This window comes from Spea bombifrons, chromosome 12, assembly GCF_027358695.1.
Source record: "Spea bombifrons isolate aSpeBom1 chromosome 12, aSpeBom1.2.pri, whole genome shotgun sequence".
In the NCBI taxonomy this organism is placed as follows: domain Eukaryota; kingdom Metazoa; phylum Chordata; class Amphibia; order Anura; family Pelobatidae; genus Spea; species Spea bombifrons.
Window position 1 is genome coordinate 7,632,841 of NC_071098.1, and position 24,963 is coordinate 7,657,803.

The following is a 24,963-nucleotide window of genomic DNA, read 5'->3' on the forward strand; positions in this document are numbered from 1 at the left end:
TACGTGCATATGTAGTAATACTAAGACCTCATTAGCAGAAGCTCCTTGATGAACATGATATCTAGTCCAAAGAACACACATGCTTCATTGTTAATTGATGGCCTTTAGAATGAGGAGAACATTCTATCTGTGGAACCAAATGTACCAATAAACTGGACTGAGATCATGGTTATAGGTCGCCTGGTCCAAAGTAGCCCCAACTATTATTTACTGATTTATATGGCGCCATCTTGTTTCGCAGGGTCTTACAATGGACAAGCAAACCATAACAAGTAGTGCATCATATAAGAATGTGGACTTAAAAGACCGAAGATAAGGAGGACACTGACCAAAGGAGCTTACATTCTAGAAATTCTATTGAGCTACAAATAAAATGTCTCAGTTGCTTCTGTGCCTCCATAAACGATGGCTCCTAATCATGTATCAAACCACTTCAATAAGGAGATTAATAACAAGGTCAGTATCTGGCAGCACTCGTGATAAAGCAGCCTCTGCTGTTATAGCTAGCTGTAAACTGAAGTAGATTTTCACAGATTATATTGCGTTGGGGAGAGACTGGGAGAAAAAAAAAGACAGAATTTGAATGGGCGCCAAGAAGGGAGTCAGAACATATTGAACAAGCGGAAAATAAGAGGAAACCATACATCAAATACTAGATGCTCTATTGTACAGTTAGGGCTGACCTTTTGCACGTTTACAATACATTAAACCAGACTCCAGGGAGAGCTGCAGCCAAGACATTGTTTTAACAGATATTATTATTAAAAAGCTGTTGTAATTACCAAATATAAATTGTAGCAGGCTGGCAGCTGTTCATAAAACTCCCCTTTTAAATATAGTAATTAACTATTAAAAGGGTTTAAGTCAATGAATTTGCATTGAAAAAAGCTTACAGGCCTACGACCCGAATAGAAATTTTTTTATTGAAATACATTTATTGATTTAACCCCAAGTGACCGTTTCTAGGTCATTATGCAATGGGAGGGGTAAGATAAAAAAAAAATAGGAGGAATAAAGAAAATAAATAAGTTACCTACAAGCTTTAGAAGTTCAAAGTACAGTTATACTTCAATTCCTGCTATATCCCCAATAGACCAGTAGGGGGTAGTAAATATAATATTTTATATTTTATGGTCTACAAAAACATGGCTCAGATATTATTTCTCATGAGAATAACATTGATTGAAAACTTATTTTCTTGGATGCAACAGCCCATTGCGTTAATACATTCTTACATAGCTTTGGCATCAATTTCAAAGCCTTTCTAAGCACAAAAAAAGAGAAAACCGAGAATTCTGTCAAAATTATTATGTCATGGAGTAAAAAAAAAAACCCTATTATTTTATACAACCTTTGCAGTATTCACATTATATTAAATAAAAGTTTAACGTTAAATCACACCTCTTCTTTTAACATACTGGGGGAAGCAATTTTTGTGCGCATAAAATCAGTCTAAAGAGCAAGTGCGCGTTTAAAATACTTCCCCCATCTACCAAAGAAAAAGGTTTAATTTCAGATGTTGCCAACGCCATCTCCATGATACATCTCTGTTAATTAAAGAAAATGATCCCTTTTATTTGATAGATCTGTATTTTTCCGCTTGTTTGCCCTTGTTTGCCCCGACAGAAATTGCCCGCTGCCTTTAAAAGTGGCACTGTAGTGTTGGGTTTGCTCTATGGGCATTAAAAAGACCTCAGACTCTTCCTGAAGCCAGTCTGCTGCTATTAACTTCTCTGTGATATCAGATCCTTTACAAATAGATCTCTCTACTATTCTAAACCAGACAAACACAGGATGTTCCTGGCGGGCCTGATGCCATTATCCAGTCATCTAGAAGGAAAATCAGTGGAAGTTATTAACTAAACTTTTGTGGTAATCTAAAACAATGAGGGGGTTCTATGTATAGCAGTGAAATGAGCTAATATTCCATAGGTGGGAATAACATTCCACTTAAAAGCTCCAAAATATTAATTTGAAGTATAATTAACTGTAGTTCTACTTTAGTATATTAAACACACAATACAATAAAAAGAATAATAAAAATAAAAATACAAATAATAATAATAAATATATATATATATATATATATATATATATATATATATATATATATATAATAACACCCTACTAAATAGTTTGACAAAAAGAATGATATGAGCAATACCCATCACACCCCCACATAACTTTAATTGAAAGTAGAAAAGCCTTACCTGGGGATGAAAGAGTAAAGGTGAAGGTCTTAGGTACTTTTCCTTCATTGTTTCAACAGGATCTGTCACTTTCCGTTTTTCCACCCTGCTGGACAACAACATAGAGGGTTACGTACACTTGTGAAAAAAAAGGAAAAGCCAAAAACGCTGTACTTTCCATTCAGAAGGGTAACATACTTGGAAAACAAATATTGCTGTACAATCCATTCAAAAGCATTTGACTCTTGTACTAACAAAACAGACTACAAAACATCGTGATAGAATACATCAGTAAGAAGCATAGATTAATTTATACTATATAAACTGTTTTCTCCTGTTCATTTTTGTCCAAAAAGAGCAGATTGTATATATATAAAACAAAACGTGGAATGCTGTTCATAGACTTCTTCTGCAACATACAAGCAGAGTTTCTAATCACAGCTTTTGTCAACACGTTATCATTAATTAGTTACTAAATTAAACATTTCCTTAAACATTTTCAAACTGAATGACGCCGTTTCATTCTATTTATTCAAATAACTGCAAAAACTAATTATACCAAAAGGTTTCCACTGGTTACTTTATACACGTTCTACACGATCATTCATTTTCTAGAACCCTTGCTTGGACGCATTCAAAAACATTCTATTTCTCTCTCCGAATTTTTGTAAAAGTCTTATTTGTTTTTTTTAAGCATTTAAGCATTTACAGGGTTAAAAAAATATAAACTTTCAAGATCTCCAAAGACCCTTCTTCAGATGTTTATTAAATGTCTGGAAGGCTAATAGGCTAATGTGAATCAACCTCTTACACCATGTATGTTGGTCCCCTAAAAAAGTATCCGGGTCTGTGTGTGATTTGCAATGCAGTTTAATAATCACTCATGTAGATGGCTTAGAAAAGGGACAAACCAACGGTTGTCTTATGTTACTAATGCACTTGGATGAGAACATTTCCTGTATATCAATGAGTTAACTTCCTTTCCATATGCTGGAAGGGACAGGGAATCTCAAGATAGTTGCATAATTGGAACACCCTTCCAAGAACAATCATTACTCTATTATTTTTAAACATGTGTCACATGGAAATAAAACGCACTCCCGCCTTTACTTTACTACTGTAACATTTCAAAAAGTTAATGTATGTTAATACCTGTATATAGGATCCATGAAAAAGGGTGAAGGTTTTGCGTAGTGAAGAGGGGGCTGCTGCGGAAGCGGCGATTGAGACATTTTTGAAAGCATGTCACCTGCCACCAGTTTCCTATCACCATATATATGGTTTTTCCGAGCCTCCCTCGTTCCATTCTGAATGGCTCTACTTCTGTTACCAATACTAAGATCCAGAGGCTGTTCCTCCCCTGAGGTCTGTGATGCCAAAACCTTAGGTGGCATTAAGGTGGGCTTAATCTCTTTAGGCTTGGTGGTGAGATCAAATGGTGATTCTGAACTAGTGCTACCGACTTTCTGAAGGTCTCTGGGTGACTTTGGTTCTGCTTTCACCAGAAGGTTATGATTCATTGTCCTTTCGGTAAAAGCTGGGTACAACGAATGGGGAAAATTGGGAAGGAATTGGAAAGGGAACATGGAGTGGTAGGGGAGTGAACCCATTTTTTTTTCCTGCATCCCCATAAACCCAGGCCCAAAGTATTTCTCAGCTATAGATGCAATAGCCTTAATAGAGTCATTGGCTGCTCCCATTGTTGGAAGTAACTGTTCTTCTGGTGGAGGAAAGAAGGAATGTTGAGAATAGAAAAATGGTCGCTCTCCAATGTTATTATTCGAGCTGCTAGATACCGAACTACTGACAATATCTGGTTTGCTTTCGACCGGTTTGCTTTTTTCTTTGTTCTTGTCCCTTTCACTATCTGCATCGCTGTCTAGATCTGAGCCGCTACCAGTGCTGGTATCCAGATCTGTTCCGGAGGTGGTGTTAACATCTTCAAAGTCGCTACCATCAGATAGGTCACTGCTCCTGGATTTATGTTTGTTCATGTATGAATTCTCCATACTGTTTTCAAACTTTTCCTGCAATGAAACCTGCTGGTTGTTGTTGGTGTTGCTCAGTGAGGACATTAAGGAAAGCGGAGGATTCCCCATAGGGCTGGGAAGCTTTGCTTCTCGTGTATGATTCATAGGGCTCTTGAGTAGTGGAGAAGGAGGTAACATTGGAGGCCTAGGGTATAAAGATGGAGGAAAAATTCCTGGAAATCCAGGTGCCAGGGTCGGAAAAGGTGGTGGAGCCGGGGAAAAAGTTAAGCTACCTGGATGTGCCCTTGAAGGAAAATAATCATTAAAAGCAAGGCTAGAGTGATTTAGATTTGGTGAAGGCTTGGACTTGTCCATCAATGAACTTGGTGTCAAGGGTAGACCAGTAGAAAATAACCCTCCCGGGTTGTAATGATTTTTTCCTTCACAGAAGCGTCGGTGTTTGTTTAGAGAGGAGGTAGTGCTGAACATCTGTCCGCAGTCTTTGCATTTAATCTGCGTGCGGCAGTCTGCGTGCATCCGTTTATGGCGGCACAGGTTAGAGAACTGTGTGTACGATTTATGGCAGACCTCACCTGGAATACCAACAGAAACAAAAACAAAAACAATATATAATAAAAAGTAAATAGAGCAATTGGCGGCATACCCCCTTTTTGACACCAAAAAAGGAATATTATATCTAAACTAAAATTCATTTACATCAAAGACAGGGTCACGCGTGCAAATAAAAGGAAGACACGTGGAAGTAGAACTAATGTTATTAAAGCATGAGCTGTTTTACATAATATATATATTTAATAAATATTTCATATATAATAAATATATATAATATATATAAATATTTGTATAAATATAACATTTGTTTAAGGACTGCATATATATATAAGACGTATTTATTTACTAAAAAAATTGGGGGAAAGAATGACTACATATAATCATAACCCATGGGCAAAGTTTATTTAAAGTATTTATTATTTATTTATTATTCAGGCCAAATAAATAAACAGATAGAAAAAGTACTTTTTGGCTTGATACAAAATAAAGTCTATTTTTATTAAGAATGCTTTGAAAAGGTACTGGACATTGGGTCAGTGAGTTAAATTAAAAGAATGAATCCCTGTTTCATACGGAGCTGACTTTTAAAAATAGAATAACGTTTTATATGTATTTATATATTTTTTTCACATAACCGATTGGGAAAACTCAGAGGAACGTGATTGGTCCATGTTTGTCAACTAAAAGAAATTATTTCTCTGTAGTTTCTGAGATGAAATAATTTCAGATAAAAAGTTCTGCCCCACAATTATCCCGCAGCTGTGCCATAATTGTACTGGTAGCTTTACTGCGTATCTTACGCAGTAGGGTCGATGAGAGGAACGGACAGGGTCTAACCAGGATAAACAATTTAACTTGTTACGAGCAAGATAACTTACATATGAAAGGTTTAACAGTGCTATGAATGTGCTTGTGTTGCTTAAGTCCCGAGGAGGTGGCAAAGGTCTTGCCACAGTCAGGACAAGCATGCGCCCGTGCTCCGACATGCTGGGAACGGATATGACGCTGGAGGTTGCTGGGGTCAGTAAATACCTGCGTGAAGATCAAAAACAAAAGTTTATAAAACCACGAGAATGTTAAATGTATCCAAACTCCTAAAACATGCTTCGGTGTTTACGTTAATATAAGTCATTAAAAAAAAAACAGATTTTGCATTGGCAAATAAGATGGCGGATAGAAAAGGAATTTATCCATGTGGTTTGCTCCACCGCTTGCGTGACACAACAGGCTACTAATTATTCTTCATTGGGAGACTACACTTGCGGGTTGAGACATCAAATAAGACACAGAACCCAAAATACTATTTTTTTTATTGTTGTTTATATTCACAATACTGTTTAATTAAGAATCTTTTTAACTATGTCTACAACAAGTAAGACGTTGGGTCTAGATTCATCAAGAGGCGTTAAAAAGGTGACCAGGAAAATATCTATAATCCTACAGTTTGGGACTGAGCCCAAAATTATTAATTTCCAAAATAACAGCGGATTAATATTATTTTTTTTTATTATATCTTGAGCCAATTTAAATTTAAATTAATTATTATATATTGGTTTTCAATAAACACAAGTTAAACTAAAATTAATTACACAAGTGACAACAATACTATATGTGCAAAAACATACAAAATTAAAAATAATATATAGAATTTAATTTCGTATACAGCAGCTGTTCTGCATTGTAGTCCCATATTCCAAATAATATTATTAAATTGTGTTATTTTAATAAAATTTTAATAATTTTTAAACTCAGTGTTTCAAGTTCATAAAAGGGGTTTACGAGAAGCTCATTCATTACATTAACTATCAGTGGAATCTACAGATAACAAGCTATATATCATAAGATTTGGACTACATTTTGGGACAAAACTTGATTTATTTAACTCTATATTCACATTTGATGCATCGTGGTTGCCACAAAGCATGTCGGTTTAGCATGTAATTATTTTAACACTGAGAAAATGGAAACCTTTAAACTGTTTAAAGGAAAACTAGAGCTAAACTGGAAGCTGCCCGTGATAAAAAAACCAAACATACAGTAACTTTCACAAACATACATGAAATTAAAATCCTCCTTTTCAGCATGCTGAGAAATCTAATTCCCAACTAGAACAGGAAGCTGCTGTAAGCTAAAGCAGGAAGTGATGCTTATAAATAAAATGGCCGCCCTAAGCAGCATAAGGGCAGCATAAGGGCATCCTTCCGTATATATTTGTGAATGTTACCAAGAGTAATTCATGTTTTAGCGATAGTTTCCCTTTAACAGACTTTTCAATATTACGTTTCATGATATATAAAGCACACACCTAAAGTACATAGTCACAATATTTCTGAGAGCAGTGCTGCTTATTCTCGCGTCTGCAAGGGAGCACTGCTTCCTGAAATGCCGTGCTTGTAACCGTGTGTGATACTACAATAAATATAACTATGTCATAACACTGACGTCTACTTTAGGTGTGTGAGGTTCCGCTTCAGTGTTGTTGCTGCAGTTCAAATATATGGGTAATCTGGGATGGAGATCACAGGGCAACCACGACTCGTTCTGCAAAGGACATACGTAAGATAGAAATCATTCTAAGTGTGAACCTCCGTTCATATGTTGATGGATATCACAAAGATAAAAAAGAAAGTTAGAATTATTACAGAAATGTAAAAATTGGCCACAGTACCTTTACGCAATTTTCACACTCGAACCGCTTTCCGCTATCATGCGACATCTGGTGGCGAATAAGGTTCGATTTCCAGTTGAAGGCCTTGGGGCATTGATCACATTTGTATTCACGCTCTTCTGTGTGAATGATCATATGCTGTTCCAAACTGTAAAGCAGGACAGGTTTGCCACAGGAAAGAAGAGGACAAATATAATACACACCGATGACGGCTACATCTTTCGAGATCAATGTGAGCTGCTATTATATGGGAAATCGTTCAAAATATGAGAAAACGTGTTTCTAGAGGCAATCAAAGTCGAGAGGTACCCGATTTGCAACAGAGACTTATTGAAAATGGTGTCAACGTTATTGCACATACGCAGCAAAATATTCATCAGCACTTACAAGCCAATACCATACGTATGCAATCGACGGCTGTTTCTGTCCATTAAACCAGAAAGTTTGCTTTCCTACCCTTAAAAAACGGAATCAGATGGGACTGAGTAGTCTCCTACAGCAAAATAAATAATATAATCTGAACTCCACACAAAGGGTCAAGATGTCAAGTGGGTTTGAGACAGAAAAGGGTAATTAAGGAAGAAGAATCAAATCTATTCACAGTGACTTATTGCATGTTGATACAGACAGGAATGCCAGGACCTCATTGAGTAGGAGCTCAGAAGCTTCTTTTTTCCCCAGCCCCACTTATGATGTGTCCTTCGACATAGACTCTATAGGTTAGGAATGGCAATTGAGACTATGGTAGCGATAAGAATAATTATATAGCAAGGATTCGGTATGTTTATAAGAAAAGCAAATGCAGACAACGGTATAAGAGAGATTAGCAGAGCCAAAGGTATTCTCTACATGGACACCTAATCCGTAGATTTTACAACCTAGACAAAAGCGATTGGGTTGAGATCATTGTTTTAGACAATACACTTTTCAGAATAGATGGATTTTCCAAGTAAATACCGGTTACAAACAGATAACCAAAGAGGGTTTGACAACAAATAAGAAGATTTTGCCTATGTTTGGTATAAAACACATTCCAAACCCAAGCATGGATCCAAAGTTACTTAAAACCATGGAACATGGATTTAACAAGATGGGGTTGGGTATCTAGAGTGTTCCATCTGAATTCTAGGCTCATGAAGGAAGCAATTACACTATAAAGGGATAACTTGGGATATTTTTTCTGTTAATTCTTTGTTATCGAAAGCTCCAGGGCTATGAATGGTCAAAGAGAAGGTTTTGTGGGTGTGTTATTTTTCTGCCAATATAATAATAATGAACAGCCAATGCGCAGTTCCGTAGTGACACTGTTTGTCCATTATCCAGGGGAAAATGTACTGCTTGAAAGTATTGAATAACTTCACGAGCATGTAAAAAAATCTGATTAAAATAAACAAATTCAGTCACACTCAAGAGGTCTTGGAGCCCAGGTATTATCCTGCCAAGGATTTGCTGATTTTCAAATGTTTGCAATAACATTTTCATAGCAAACTAAGTGATCAGTGATGCACAACAGTTTGAAGGGGATAAAATTGCCCTTGACTAATGTTCTAGGTTTAAAAGAATACTCTGAAACATATACTTGTTCATGAAAAACTGCGAGAGAACAAACCTTTCATAAAAAAGTTAGGCTTCCATCTATTATTAAAAGTGATCCTAAAATACTCAAACCATTAAAAACCCGTTAATGACATATTTTAATGTTCCTTTTTTAGTTTCTCACTCTGAAGCTGTGGTTTGGACCATTGTTATATGCTTAGCATAGATAAAGAGCATCTTATAATCAGTATTAACCCTTGCAGAGCCAGAAAGCTTAATTAGGTGCCCTAGTCGTTGCGTCTGTAGTTCTGCCCAGGTTTTGATCCATACATATACAGGAAATCACTGGCTGTTTACTTACCTATACTTATTGGGAAATAGACGCTCGCAGTCTTTACACTCATACACTTGTTCGTTGTCAAAGCCTTCTTGCTTGATCTCTTCGCTGAGAGATTCGTAGATGTGGTTGACGGTGTTGCAAGCATATTTCTGGTGCCGTCTCAAATCCAGCTTGGACTGAAAGAGTTCATCGCAGTCCTCACAGCGGAATGTGTGTTCCTCTAAAAATAAAAATAAAAAAACAACATAAGCCAACATGAGAATCCCATTGACTGAGTGAAGATGGGGGGCATAGTATAATACTCTACATACAAAAGATAAATAAGTAGTATTTTTTTGTTACCGTCTCTACTGAGAAATAGATGATCAGGACCTTTAAAAACATTCTTTTCTTGTTTAAAGACATATAGGTTGTTTTAGAAGTCTCAAACACAGTGTATGCCAGTTGTATAGAGTGGAGAGCGGAAGACGGTCACTAACAGGATAATAAGGCGATGGTATAGAGATAAAACATTAATAACTTCACGCTACATAATACATCATTATCGTCAGGGTCAAATAAATTTTAAAAAAGGGCAGCTGCTATTAAGTTTACGACACGGCATCCTGACCAAGGTGCCAAGTTAAACAATCTGCTCCGAGCTGTAAATATTTCAAAAAGTACGGGTTCTGTAAGAGTGAGGAGACTGTCCTCCGATCTCCCACCCAGCAATTTAGCGAACAGAAGCTTCTTAAGCTACTTAGCTACTCCGCACTCAAAACATCTTTCCGCAATTAAACTTTCATTCCTATGCAAACAACTTAGAGCAAACTTTCCCCATGTAGCAGGGTTCATTAACTCCCAAGGTAGACAGTAATTAAGCTTTTTGGTGTGGATTTATTGACCCTGGCAAGACTGCCATGCGATGCTGGCACTCGGAAGGTTGTGATACAACAATTTCGGCATCTCGCTCCATTCCTAACAGCCTCGTACTTAACTGGCGTGTTTGATTCCTGTGGCCTCGGGATACAGAATTATGGGAGAGTGATACATTCACGACCGACGCTCGAACACATTAATTAAAAATTAACATTATGGATAGTGCAAAAATAGCATTTAGGCAATAATGCCAATTTCTGTTTAGTATGAAAAATATGTGAAAAAAATCTGTAATAATTAAAAAAAATATATATAGCAGTAAGCTAAAATATGTATTAGGGCAAAACGGGAGAAATTCTCATTCAAAGTTCTAGAGAAGCTACGGAAACCAATGGAACATGTCTTTTGGCTGTTCTCTTCTCATAGAACCAGCAATGTTCTAGGTTTCCTTGTGTGTGTATTATATATATATATATATATATATATATATATATAAGCTAATTTTATCTGATTTTAATACTACTTACAAAAAAATGTTTAACTATCTTTATGAAAAATCTAACTCTGCACAAAGGGAACCAAACTTGATTAATCTATTAACAAAAGCTTATAAGGAAAGACGTATCAGCAGTTCCTTTTGTCTATCCATTATTACTTCCCAACAGGATATCCCAACAAAATTCACAATAATGGGAATTCCGTCCCTTAGGTGATCACTTGAATTAAACTAAGAAGCCAGGAACCATGTCTATTGTGCAAGTAATAACTATTCACAACAGATTTTTAATTTGTACAGACAAGCTCTGTGCCTTCATTTTTTTTCAATGTTCATTCATCTTCAACCTTTTTATTATTAATCGGTCAATAGGGTCAATACTATTTTTTGCTTTTTTTTTTTTTTTTGCATTGTTTTCCAACAAACGGCTGGGATAAATATAAAGATTTAAACACTTCACACAGTAAAAAGAAGTAAATAAATAAATAAATCCATTAGACGTGTATTTATTATATTTAATAAATTACAGAATTAAAAAAAAAAAATCCAAAAAAATAAAAATAAATAAAGCATCACATAGAACAAAAAAAAAATGTAAAAAAAAAAAAAATCACGTTTTAGTTGCTGTTGAATGAAAACCAGTACTTTAAGTATGAAATGCGTCTTCCGATGCATTTACTACGCGAACCTTAGAAACCAACCGGAATTAAGTTCCATTAACTGAATCAACTAATTGTACCTACTTCCATAAAGCGAGATTAAGGGTTAGAGATTAAAATGATGCAGGAAAAATGCACCTCTCAAATTCTATGTTACTAGGTTACCTGCAGTTAAAATACATTTTATGGTGCCTAAGTCCTTTCAAGAAAATTTGTCTTTGAAATTCAATGTAAATTCTAGACCAAAAGGAAGCAGGTTACTCCTTAAATATCTGCCTGGAAAGAAAAAAAAAATACTGCAAGAAGTCTATCTTGTTTGCAAAATCTATTACCGCTACCCTACTATCTAAAGTTCCATCAGTAACACTCAGGACAATGGTGGAATGTAACAGAAAAAAAAATAAATCAGCTTCTAATAGGTTTCAGAAAAACCGAGGGGAAGGCAATTATGTGGCATCTACATGCTAATCTACCAGAATAAAGTCTCAAAGGAGTTCAAGAGCCCTTCTCGAAATTCCAGCAGCGATAAGGGGTCTAGTGCATTTGGCTGGGGTTGGCATAAAAGATTTTTACGATAATTACCCTTATGCAGAACATTTTTGCATTTTCTTTTTCTTGTGCAATTCAGAGTTTAACTGAGTGCGGAAGTATTTATTTGAGCCGTATATATACATATATATATATATATATATATATATATATATATATATATATATATAAGCAATATGTTTGATATGGAATTATTTTGTCCCCAGCACGTTTACTCTAGGTGAAAATTAGCCATGCGTTTTCTCATAGAGAAGGTTGGAAGAGAGAGATTCTTAAAGTTTTTATGTAAACCTAAAATATATATATATTTTTTTTTTGTATTTCGGCTGCAAATGTTATCAAAGCAATATCTATCGCACCGAATTTTAAATTTCTAGTTATTAGATACAAATGGAGTCAGAATAAGACTCCTAAACAACAGTAAATTACAGCATACCGAGCCACTGGTCCTTGGTAATTCTCTATTTTACTTCTAAATTGATAGTGTACGGTCAGAGAAGAGACCTCTGAAGTTGGTTTTGCTCGGTATATTCACATTATCCATTAAGGACTGTCATTTTTGTCCATTTACAGCGTTTTGAACAATACGTCTGCCATTAGACAGAAATTACGTTAAAATCTCACAGCTGATAGAAACAGCAGAGCAATTTTTTTTATTTTTCACGTTGAACATTATCAAGTGCTCAAAATCTACCTGATTTTTTTTAAAACCCCTATTAGGCCACATTTATCAACTTAAACCGGAGAAATTATAGGTAAGATTATCCGGGCAGACTGGATGGGCCAAACGGTTCTTATCTGCCATCAAACTATGTTTCTCTAGCACAAAACTGTAGCAACAGGCGCTTATTGATTTCTATGGTGGCTGGTCCAACTTTAAACTTTGGTCTATCTTTAAAGTGGAAATGTGGACCAAAAACATGTTTACACCAAGAAGTAAAGAGCTGTAAGTTGTGATAGTTTTTGAAAGAGTTCCGCAGCTTATTGTTACTATTACTCTGCTTTCTTTTCCATTAATAACAAGTGCAGGACTCGGGAGAGACTGCTTAGAGACAGATTTAGAAAACTGAAAGATGGTGGAATTGATTCAATTGTTTTCCGGTGGGATCCACCAAAAAGAATATGGTTTGGTGACAAGGTTCAGGTTGCTGAAGTTGTTTTAGACAGTAAGTTAAGCTCTACAATCACATGGTATTTCTGTTTTTCTAGCATCCGCCTTATACTACTATATTCTCCCTGATAGTAATAACATACTACTATAGGTCTTCCTAGTTGTGCTTCTTAAGGTGGCCATGTTTTTTCGAAGTCTACAGAAGCTTGCATTGACATATCTATCACACTGTACCCAATATAACACTGGAAAAACAAAATGTACCTATCCAGAAAGGGTCCTGCACACACCTCAACCTACCCATGGACTTGTCTAGTGTAGGGTAGATGACATTTAATTACGCTATAAAAGAATCACACTTGTAGTGACAGTAGAGTGTCCAACTGGACAAAACAAACCAGATAACCCATTGGGAAGTAATTATACATGAACCGCAATCAAAATAATTATGGGCTATAAACAATGCAGCAATAAACATCAAAACAATATAAATGATACTTCAGTGATGGTTCAACCTATGTAATTCATCTATTACCACCAATGGTACAAATGACCTATCCAAATGTAAACTAAATAAGTCAGAATGGACTTGCCAAGTGTATCATTGTAGCAACAGTCTAGGGATATAAAATATATAATAAATAATTTTAAAAATGCTATGAAGTAGTGTGTATGCCATGGATATTACACTGATGGATGTATTATGGATGATTAAATGTATTTTGCCTTATTTTTAATCTGTTATTTTTCTTTTTTAAGAACTTTCCTAGTGATAGTTCCTGATCGCCATGTTTTTTTTTAATAGTGTTGTTAGTTTGAATTCTAAACAGGGTGAGGAATAACTGAGAAGGACGATGTTCAAGTACACAATAGCTACTGCATTTTCACTGGCGCCATCCTATGATAGCCACGAATCCCTGAACATTCCAGTCCACTAGTCAGTTTAGCGAACGTCTGGAAGCCTTCAGATTTACACAAGAATCCACTAAAAAATTAAATTAGACATCAGCCTTTCCTGCATTTAAAATGTAATTTATAGGGATAACATATATCATCATATTTTTGGATTATTTTGGCTCCATGTTTTCACTGAGTTGATTTAATAGTTGTATTTGAAAGGATACAAAATACATGCCAATCAGGGAGAGGATGGCTTTATGGGTTAAGAAGTGCTCTAAAACTCGAAGTGAAACTGTATTTATTCTAAAACAGGTTACCCTTTTGTTGTTTTTCTTTTCTGTACCAGTGGTGTATATTTAGCACATAGACTTATATCAGTTTTTTTTATCCGATATGATGTCATATAACCTTTCTAGAGAACACCACTGCTGAACAGCAGACATGGATAAGAGCTCTAGAAGTCTGAACCCTAGCCCCCCCATTCTTATCCACTGTATGATCCGTTCTTCATGATGAAGCACTGAGATCCAACAGGCTGACCCACCGACGTTCTAGAGTGCATCTAAAAGCCACTGGGAATGTGACGTAACTGGGTCTGGCCAGTTCATGAGAATCACTTAATGCATGGTGTCCAAAGTTTTTTTTTAACCCAGGGATACCTTTAAGTGCGTTCCTGTTATATACACATACAGGATTATGGCTTTTCCACCATATTTTTGTGGTCTTACCGCATCTTATTATAGTACATTGTCAGTGTAACGGACTTAACTGCCACGAAAAATGCTGTTTTTTAATTCATCATATACAGTAGGTTCTTGGGTAGAGTGAACGTGCTATACAACCTGATGCTTTAAAGTAGCGTTAATGTTTTCCCTACCCCAGTTCCTTGCCTTGTAGAAGATGTGTCCAAACACATTTCCTACTTGCCGGCAGCCAACTTTAGACTAGATCGTACATGAGTTCAAGGGAGTCTAACAAAGCCCCCTGTCCTCGTGTGCAGAAAGAACTCCCATTGATTCCAATGGGAACAGTTTCCTGTCACTGATGGTGGACCACAAAGGTGGTGATGTCCTTCTGTCTACAATCTTGTGTCTGGTCCTTAGTGCACAAGCTGATGTCCGGCTGTGTCCCGAGGTGAGCACACGTTTTGGACACAGCTGGCTCTTGTACAACCTGAGACCGTCTTATCTACTAAACGTGAGCACCAGCAGGTAATTTGGGATTTTGCGTGGGTTTTGCTATCTTTGCAGACCCAATAGTTCTGGAAACCCTAGTTAATTCCCTTCATTAAATACCCTTGAATTCAGTATGGCAGGGCACTAAATGGGTCCTGAAGAGGCCTTCGGCTGATTATTTCTCTAGACGTACATGAAAACATTTCTGGTATTTCACACAAGTGCCCGACCATAATAAAACAATGGGTAGTGATATCCCTCTTGGGCAATTATGTGGTTGGCCAGCTGACGGTTGGGTTAATAAAAAACAAATAATAATAATTATAAAGATGTACTTTTTTCATCTGAGAAAGATATTTTTTTTGCACAAAGTCTTGTAGGACTCTTTTACTCGGAGAGTCTAGCCGTAACACATATCGCTATAATGCAAATATGCCTTATTATTACTCATAGGCTGCCTTATTTGTTTATGATAAACACAACGATGAAACAGCATAATACCCAAACAATTAGCGGTGATTAATCTATAATACATTTGTTATTCAATGTGCAAAGCGTTCACACCTGCATCTCAGCACCTTCCTTGAGATACACAGACACGTGAATCCTACAAATCAATAGACATTCAGAATGTTCTCTTTGAGAAGAAGAAAAAGAAATTGTCATTTATTATTTATCGGTATTATGCCGAGATGCTTTTGGAATGCCAGAAACTTACCGTCGAGATTGGGAGGCATGTTTTCTTGGGAAAAATTTCCCTCCTTCATATAAACCAACAATTCTTCCCCAGGCTCAATGTCTTTAATAACTTTATAGAACAACTATAAGGGATAGAGAGACAGAAACACAAATTAGGGAGCCGTTAGATTTGGACAAAATTAAAAAAAAACAGGTTAAAATGATACTATATATTTATTTTCATATAACATATTGATCTTTAACATATATATATATATAGATATATCTATAGATAGAGATATAGATATAAATATATATATGTATATATATATATATATATATATATATTGGCAGCAACTTGGGACGTTTGCTAAGCTGCTGGGGGCTGTCAATGTTTTGTAATGTTCTGGGTGATTTCAAATTTTCAAGTTTCTCAATTTTACCTTATTAATAAAAACTACAATAACAAATAATCAGGTCGAAAGGGATTTAAATGTCATTTATTTTTTCACCGTTAATTAAATTACAATTTGAGAGGTCCGTCTTCCCGCAACCAGCCTATTTCTGCCGGTATTGATAAAAGCGACGCAGAGGGCAAATGGAAATGACTTTAACCTGGACGCGAAGGGGTTTTACATCGCTCACCCTTTGTTTAAACAAATCAATGGTGAAACAAGGAATCAAGTGCTCCAGCCTCCCGACAGAACACAATGGCATTCAGTACCAAAGAATGGTTAAAAACGACCAATTAAAACGACCACGTTCTTGCGTGGGTGATATCAGTGGAGTACGACCGCAAAGCTTTTCAACGTAACAGCGTTGCAGGAGCACCCTGGAAGGGTTAAAGCAATATGTATAGCTTAAAATTGAGTGTTGAAATTTTTAATGGTTGGGTATACAAGTCAGAGAGATGTTTAGTGAGAAGGAATTTTGGCAATGTTACACTTTGGGCAAGAATCCAGCTATGGTGTTAACATAAAAGAAATATCCACAGAACACCAATGGATCTTTCCCGGTTACATTTTCACACTGGATACTAAAGAGTGTGTCGTTTTTTTTTTTTTTTTTGTTTTTTTTTTTAACTTTTTTGATGCCAGTGCCTAAAGAGATTCAGCCCTTTGGACAATTTACGATGAGTTAAAACAAGCCAAAACAGTCAACAGAATTACATTTTTTTTACGAAATACAATATTATGTATAATGCAGTTCTTTTGAGCAAAACAAAAAGTATTGTGATAGTATCTGGCTCTTTAAAGCCGATGTTGAGGATGAAATTTAATTGCTGAGTATGTGTTTCAAAGAGACCTTGGAGTTTTACTACTATTTCTCAGTGGCTAACAACTGTGGCAAATGAACTCCGATCCAGATGACGCTTATAAATGGCCATTTTTTTTTTTTTTACCCATAAAATCCAGTTGTTTTTAAATTTGCCAGACCATGTTACCCCCGTCTTAACATGTGACGATGCAAAATAAAAATAAAAAATACCATTTCCTTTAAAGGAAATTAACTTCGACCTTCCAAATACTTAAGCTTAAAAACACACCTTAAAAGGTTCAAGTACTAGCAATAAAAAAAAGAACATTTTCTTTTCAAATCCTTTCTGTTTTTCTGATTTTGGACAAATTCTGTAGGGCCAAAGGATTAATAATATTATTAGGGGCCCTTATAAAAACACCATTGAGTAGAACATTTATGTTTTATTACATTTTTCTATTTGGTTTCATATAGCACCAAATTATCAACTAAATCATGACATAATGATTTAGCACAGGTTCCAATAGCTAGTCTCAAATATCACTTAGATTGGTCAAATCCTCATAATTGTTAATATTTCAGAATACGATGACATTTATTAATTGTGGCTTGTAGCGCTTACTGTTTTTTTTCTTTGTAATTAAATTAAATTAAAACCTTATCAACATCTAACATTGCTACCCCCTTTGATATTTGAGATGATTGTTTCCCTTTAAAATTGCTAATATCTCTAAAAACCTTTAATGGCACGGTATCAGAAGGGTTAATTAACCACCCAAATGATGTATATTCCATAGGTCTGTCTTACACCTGTGTCAGGTGCGAAATTATGGCAAGCGCATGCTTATGTTGGATGTAGTTGATAAATGAAAAGTTACGCATTTTATTATTAACCCATGAAATACAAGCAGGTTCAAATTCTATAGTGTGTCCACATATACAATGAGCAGATTAATAAAACGAACATGTTTCCAGCCCTCAGACTACTGGAATCAAAATACCTTTTTTTTTTTTTAAATGAAACATGATTTTGTAATTTCACTTTGTATGACCCTTGGGTTATAAGAACAAACTCAACATCAATAAAATTTAGTATCCATGTGCTTTGCTCTAAAAATGTTATGTAGAGCTTTCTCAAGTTTATAAACATATCAAGCTTATTCGATTAAAGAAATACAAGGAGAATTAAAGACCTCACGCTATCATGCCAAAAACATGCCAAAAAAGGGTTTTTTTTTTGCATTTTCGACTTATCAGATTGACTTATTTAACAGTCAAAGTGTGTAACGCGTATTTTAACGGCATTCCCAGACATTAATCAACTGCTCAAGGTGATAATGCCTACGTCACATAAAATTCTACTAATGTTACACAGTCGCAGCAACTTGGAAATACTCCGAATTTCATCAGGTGAAATCCTCCTTTCTCCTGTAATTCTACACAGAGACTCAGACTTTTTCACTTTTTTTTTTTAAATGGCTTTTTCGGTGCTGCGTCTCACATAATGAAAGTTGTCTTAAGAGTCTTTAACCCTTAAACAAGGGTGAATAATGCTCTGTGCTCCTACTTAATGGCTTTCAGAAGGTTAGCAAACTTCCATAAACATTAGCCGAGCCTCAGAATCCACATACTGTTAACCATTTTTCCTTTTATTAAGATTTTATTTTATTTTCGCTTGGGAAAAATGTCTGAATATATATATATACTTAGTAAATTTCAATAACAAAAATATATAAATTAAAATGTCTGTATATAAAGGATATGCCAGCTGTTATCTTTATACTGTCTTGACAATCAAAAAGATGAATTCATTAATTTAACTTTTCTAAATGAATGCTACAATATTTTATTTTTTTAAGTATCTTTGTTCACGAGAGATTTTTTCTCCCCCAAACAACAAAAGCTGGTTGAAATTTTACTCTTTAGACGATATGGAAATATGAATAAAAGAATACAGAAATGGGTATGTTGATTGTGTATGAAAATATAGCTGTACAGAAAATATGTCCTAATTTATAGGGAAAACATGGTTATTAAATTAAGAGCAAAATCGGAATTTTAATTTTTTTAAAGTTTATATAAAAAAGGATATTCATGTAATTTTAAATATAATTATTCACACGTAAATAATATTTTATATATTAGTAATAGTTAGTTCAATCAGAGCTATTTTTAATTTATATTTTTGGAACAATTTGTTTTGTTTTCAGGTTAAAAATTAAGTACCTGTACATTGTTAAACATATATTATTTTAAATCATTTTATTTTCAGTGTTGACCATTTTAAAGGTAATTTCACATTAAATAAATCCTTAGTCTATATTCAGTATCAATGTTTAAAAGTGTCATTGTTTAGAACTGTCTTTGTAATATATATATATATATATATATAATATTTACTGGTGTTTTGCTTGTTTTTCTAGCTACCCAACCTTTAATAAATATTACAATTAATAATTGACCGATAATTTAATTTAACAATAATTGATTGAAATATTAACATACGCAAATTGAGTTAAAACATTCAGGCTTTTTCCCACATATAGAAAAAATAAAATAGCAATTTCATCTTCAAATTCCAACATCTACTGATCTGCTTTTTTAAAACTGATATACATCGCTATGGAAATTAAATAAAAATCCACATTATGGCTGCTAAAATCTTACCACAATTTGTATATTTACCAAAATATCCTAACTTGTGTTTATCTATATAATACAGGCATTTTAACTCAATTTCATTTTAAAGTCTACATTTTATGTTGCTTATGGACTAAATGTTCAAACAACCCAAATGTAGCATATTTCATTGTAACAGGCTACTTAGAAAATGCATAAACAATATCTTAATCGCGGAATTGTGTATTATTTACCTGGCTTTTATGGGGTATTAGAGTTAAATTTATTTAAAACGACATAAAACGTGCTTCACCAAAGTAACTGCTATGTCAAAGTACGTACAAAATCATTTATACGCACATTACAGTTAAAATGTTTTTGGGCCTTTATTAGGTGTATGATTTTCTGATACAGCGCAAGTGGAGATTTGTTATTTAATGTAACTGCTGACAATATATCAAACTATATTATTCAAAGGGTATTGCACAATTCCAGATTATTTTCTCCACAAGGGGGCGCCCTCTCCTCACACATCCTCCATACCCTGCCATACCAGCGAAACCTGCTCATAGCCCACTTTCTCTCCTAAACGCAGTAATTCACCCCTAGTTATCCAACACAACTTCGTTTCCCCCCCCCCAAAAAAACAACTCAAATATATGCAAACTTACAAAATACTAACAATAAGATAAAAAAAAAGATACAATCATGTTAACAGGGGATTCTTTGCTCTTAACAGAAAGCAGCAGATCCCCTTGTGATCATCCTGGAAGGTGAAAGTAACTTTTGTTAAGTTGTAACCAGCAGAAATAATCATACACAAAACACAGCGCAACATTGTAGAAAAGTGACAAAACACACAAAAAAAAGCACGATCTAACCTTTTTCCTTTGTGTAAGGTGCACCAGCTCAGAGACCTGAGTTGTTTTAAGAGCCTTCCAGTCTGCTATCCCAGTATCAGATGAGTTTGTAGCAAACACCATCCTTCATGCATTAGTGACACACAAAAGCACAGTGTCAGAGTGTGTATGTGTGTGTCCGCCAAGGCCTGAAGATAGCCCTGAACTATCCCTGCCTTTGCATCATCACTGTATCTCCTGAGGTGGGGTTTCTTTGCTGATTATGACTCTCTCAATGGTCTGAGATCCAAGCTGCAGTCACTCCCCCTAATCTCATCTCTCCAGAGGCCCTCCCTACATTATGTCTGTATCAGAGGCTACATGCTGCAAAGTTTTTTCTCTCCCCCCCCCTCCACCACCACCACCTCCTTTGCTTCTTCTCAAACACCATCCAAGTTTTTCAACTCTTGATATATTTTTAGTCGACGTTCTTTCGCAAAACTGCGCAGAAACAGTCGAATCCACGAGCCGGCAGCTAGCACAGCTTTTAATGCTGATTTTTTTTTTTAATTATTAGAACTCTCACCTAATAAAACAGTTCTTTAAACAACCTAGAGGAAGCTAAACAAAAGAAAAAGACAAATATTTTCTTTATCCCTACTCTTTGTTTAATGTATTTTCACCTCCTTGCAACATTTCTTAAACAGCAAAACTCAATTATAAAAGATTTTAAAAAAAAACAAAACACTTGGAATTCCTAGGGTGAGAGCACATTCAGAATAACAGATTTATCTTATTTGATTTAATTTTTTTTGGTCATATATTTGTTTAATTTTTAAATTTGTAGAAGAATTTAGTAGCGATACCACATGTTCTTTGATATAAAAAAAAATGTATTTACTAACGCATCTTATTTTTTTAATTCAGATTTTTAAATAAAAAAATCTAAATAACCCAATTAATAACATACAGAGGTTTGTTGATTTATCTATTACAAAAAAAAAATACCGGAAACCTAAAACCTCAATATGGATTTCTGCATATTTAAATTTTATAAGAAAATTTACTACGTTGGATAAAAAATAAAATGACATATTTCTTCCATAAGTAACAAATAAAAAACATTATAAAATATTATTTCAAGGGTGCAATTTTTCATCAAATTTAATTTCTATTTAATATATATATATATATATATATATAACTCTTATCACATACTTGATATAAGACAATATATTTATATATTAATATATTAATATATAATATATAATATATATTAGGTATAAATATATCACAAAAGTATTTATTTGGTTTTTGTATACCATGATGAACATGTTAATTCTGCTTACTTTAACTTGCATTACTGGCCAGATATGAGCCCTAAATTGCTTTGTCTATTAGGTAAAGAATCATTTTAATGGCACAAATTAAATGTACACCTCTTTAATACTTATGTTGGAGCAAGGTCTATTGCTGTGTGTACTCTCCAGTTATATGGTTGATTTAAATACACACAAGCAAACGATGTGCAAATATTAAAAAAAAAAAAAAAAACCCGGAGAATCCTCTGTTTGAGAATAAATCACTAATACACGTGTTTGTTTTATATACTTTCACGGTTTAAAGGATAGGTAACTGTGGTCAGCAGAAGCATAATGGCTGATTTTATTGGTATAATATATCCTCACTCAATTGTTATGATAAACGTACTGGGAAACAGAATTCTCTTATCTAAAGATTATATGTTTCACCTGTCATCTGTATAAACAAAGACCTTACTATTAATTGATTATTTATGTCCTAAATCGCCCCGTGTGATTTCACACCACTTTCCCGAATCGGGATTTGTAACCCAGAAAATGATTATTATGGTTTGTTGTTATAGTGGGAATAATAATTACCGACGCTCGTATGCAAAGTAAGTGGCGTCCTACGTAAACACGCTCTCATTCAGGAATAATAATTAATAATAATAATAATAATGGTCGTTTCATTTCTTTTGTTAGAAGAGAGACAACAACATTTCCCTTGCTTAAATATATTTTTAAAAACATTTTAAAATAAACAACATCGACAGAAAAATTCGATATCCTGGCATTTTTTAAGATGCATTCAAAACAGAATGAACGCAATACTTAAGAACCAAAACATGATGGAGGGATATATTTTATGATGCTCAGACTCAATTATACGTTGATGTAGCTAAACAATTCTTACAACATGTTCTTCTTTAAAATTAATAAAACTGTGCAGACTTTTTAATTCCTACATTTAAGGTATTTATAATATATCCTCTATTCTACTTATTTCGATGGTCGCAAACCACTGCGAGAGATAAATTGGAGTTGCAGACACTATGAAATCAAAGAGGTCATGGGGTAGGACTCATGAAAGGCTTCCGAAAAGTTGTCGGCCACACAAGTAACTTTTTAGGACCTCATCAGGGCTCTGAGCCACCAATTAGACAAAAGTCTTCTACAAACCCACCAGCATATAAGAAGAGATAGAACCAAAGGTATGTATATATATATATATATAATGTGTTTTTGGGCCATCTGGAGCAAATATTCCTGGAGTTAGTCTGTCCAATTCACAGTTGCCTTTAGAATTAAAAAAAAAAAGCCACCTAGCTTTAGGAGAAGCTGCAGCTCCAGAGTAGCATTGTACCACCTGCTCCATTCATAGTGTAAATTTGGTAGCTCTTTAGGCAGGAAGGCAGTCACATTGAAACCGACGGGATCGATATCTGTGCATGCGCATGGGGTGGAGGGTCTCATTAGACATCGCTGGAACGCGCACCAGATTGCAGAGGCAAGAAGACACTCTGTTTGGCTGGACACATCTCATGCATGCCACATGTGTGTGTGTATGGGGGGGGGATAGTGAATAGATATAGGGTCAATTCTGCTGATAATTAATGGGGACACAACTATCATACGCATTAAAATTTAGCAACAACAATAATAATAGCCATAAATATTAATGATAAAAACACCGTTTTTTTTATAATCCTGTTATGTTAAAAAATAAAAATAGAGATTACACCTTTTTTTTCAATAAACAACTCTTTGAGCGTTCACACCATGGTTGAAATAGTGTTTTCATAACACGTTATACTTCTGACAAATCCAATTGTTTTGAACAAAGGCTAGCTTCCTGCCCGTCAATGTTCAGAACGTCCAGACATCTGGGCAAAGATTGGCCCGATCTCTCCTGCCCAGATCTGAACAGAGAAGGGAAGAGGAGGAAGTTGCTCCCAATGTGCTTTCTTTGTTTAATTACTTACGAGACTATATTTTTTCTTGACTGGTGGAGAAAGCGGGTATTCTGTGAAACAATTAACTGCATTGTGTTTCCTAGCAATATAAGGATAATTTATTTGTATTGACTACGCGGCCAAAAAAAAAAAAAGACTTCTAGAGAACTTACTTTACCACGACCTTCGTAGACACGATTGTGATCTTGATACTCTTACTTTCCGTTGGTTTTTGTTTACTTTTACATGATGTAAGTTCTGCTGACTTTCAATTAACCTCTTCCAAGTTCTTCTATCCTCTCTCCTCTATACGGTTGATAGAAGATCTATTTATCTCTCTATTTATCTATCTACTATTGACATTGAGCGCTGTATTCGGCTAAGACAAACACTTCATATCACTTGCATACACTGTAAACGCTTAGAATTATTAGGAACATTTGCCCTGTACTCCAGGGTAACTTGGACCCAATGTTGTAGCAAACATATAAATATTTCTGGGCTTTATTCGCATTTAGATTTTCTGCCTCCCAATACAAAAGCTTTATGTTGAGTACTCATCTAAACTTTACTGTGCTGATACCTAACCGAGGATGCAACCACTATCAGACATTTTTGGGCCTAGTATCAACGTAGAGTCCAGGCCCCCTTCTCAGCCATGGTCTGTCATGTTAATCACCAACATACCCTCCATGTTAAAAAAACCAAAACAAACGCTACAAGCATTTGGCCACTTGAATATCGAGTACAATCAAATTTCGCACCAAACTAAAGATGGCCATAACCAGCCATCCTACAGGCAAGGTCCAGACCTCTACCATTTGCCATCATGGCAACAATTATCAGAGATTAGGGCCGTATCTGACCCACTTTAGAATATTTCCGTTTTTGCTAGTAACACGGAAAGTTGCAAAGCCACAATATATATATATATAATCAAATGATCATATGTTTAAACCTGGAAACAAAAGTATAAGCCAGTTCTGTTTCACTGTGAGGTTCCGAACCATACATGTGAAACCACATTTATATGTAGCGATGATGGAACAACCTTTTCTAATCTACCAATAGAACAGAATATTGGCAGTACTCCAAAGATGTTCCTCAAAATACAACTTCAATAGCAAGTAGTTGGAGCAGAAGACGACAGTGAAATCCGCAACGTGGACATAAAGAAATGTAAAGAGTTATCCTGTGGGACAAGTATGAATTGAGGAGCTTCAGAGGTTGGATTACATATCAAACATCTGTGTGACAATCAGAAGAGGCCAGATCAGAAGACAAAGAATA

At 35.1% G+C, this 24,963-nt stretch overlaps 1 protein-coding gene across 1 annotated transcript in view; it reads right to left on the reverse strand.

Moving 5' to 3' along the window:
* The window catches only part of PRDM16 (PR/SET domain 16), a 269,442-nt gene that overhangs the window by 15,546 nt on the left and 228,933 nt on the right, over positions 1-24,963 (reverse strand). The window contains exons 5-11 of the mRNA XM_053452677.1: positions 15,743-15,845; positions 9,298-9,496; positions 7,401-7,548; positions 7,175-7,273; positions 5,611-5,764; positions 3,342-4,752; positions 2,211-2,298 (exon numbers count right to left, since the gene is read on the reverse strand). Of these exons, the coding sequence (XP_053308652.1) occupies positions 2,211-2,298; positions 3,342-4,752; positions 5,611-5,764; positions 7,175-7,273; positions 7,401-7,548; positions 9,298-9,496; positions 15,743-15,845 (2,202 nt within the window). The remainder of the gene's footprint in view (positions 1-2,210; positions 2,299-3,341; positions 4,753-5,610; positions 5,765-7,174; positions 7,274-7,400; positions 7,549-9,297; positions 9,497-15,742; positions 15,846-24,963) is intronic.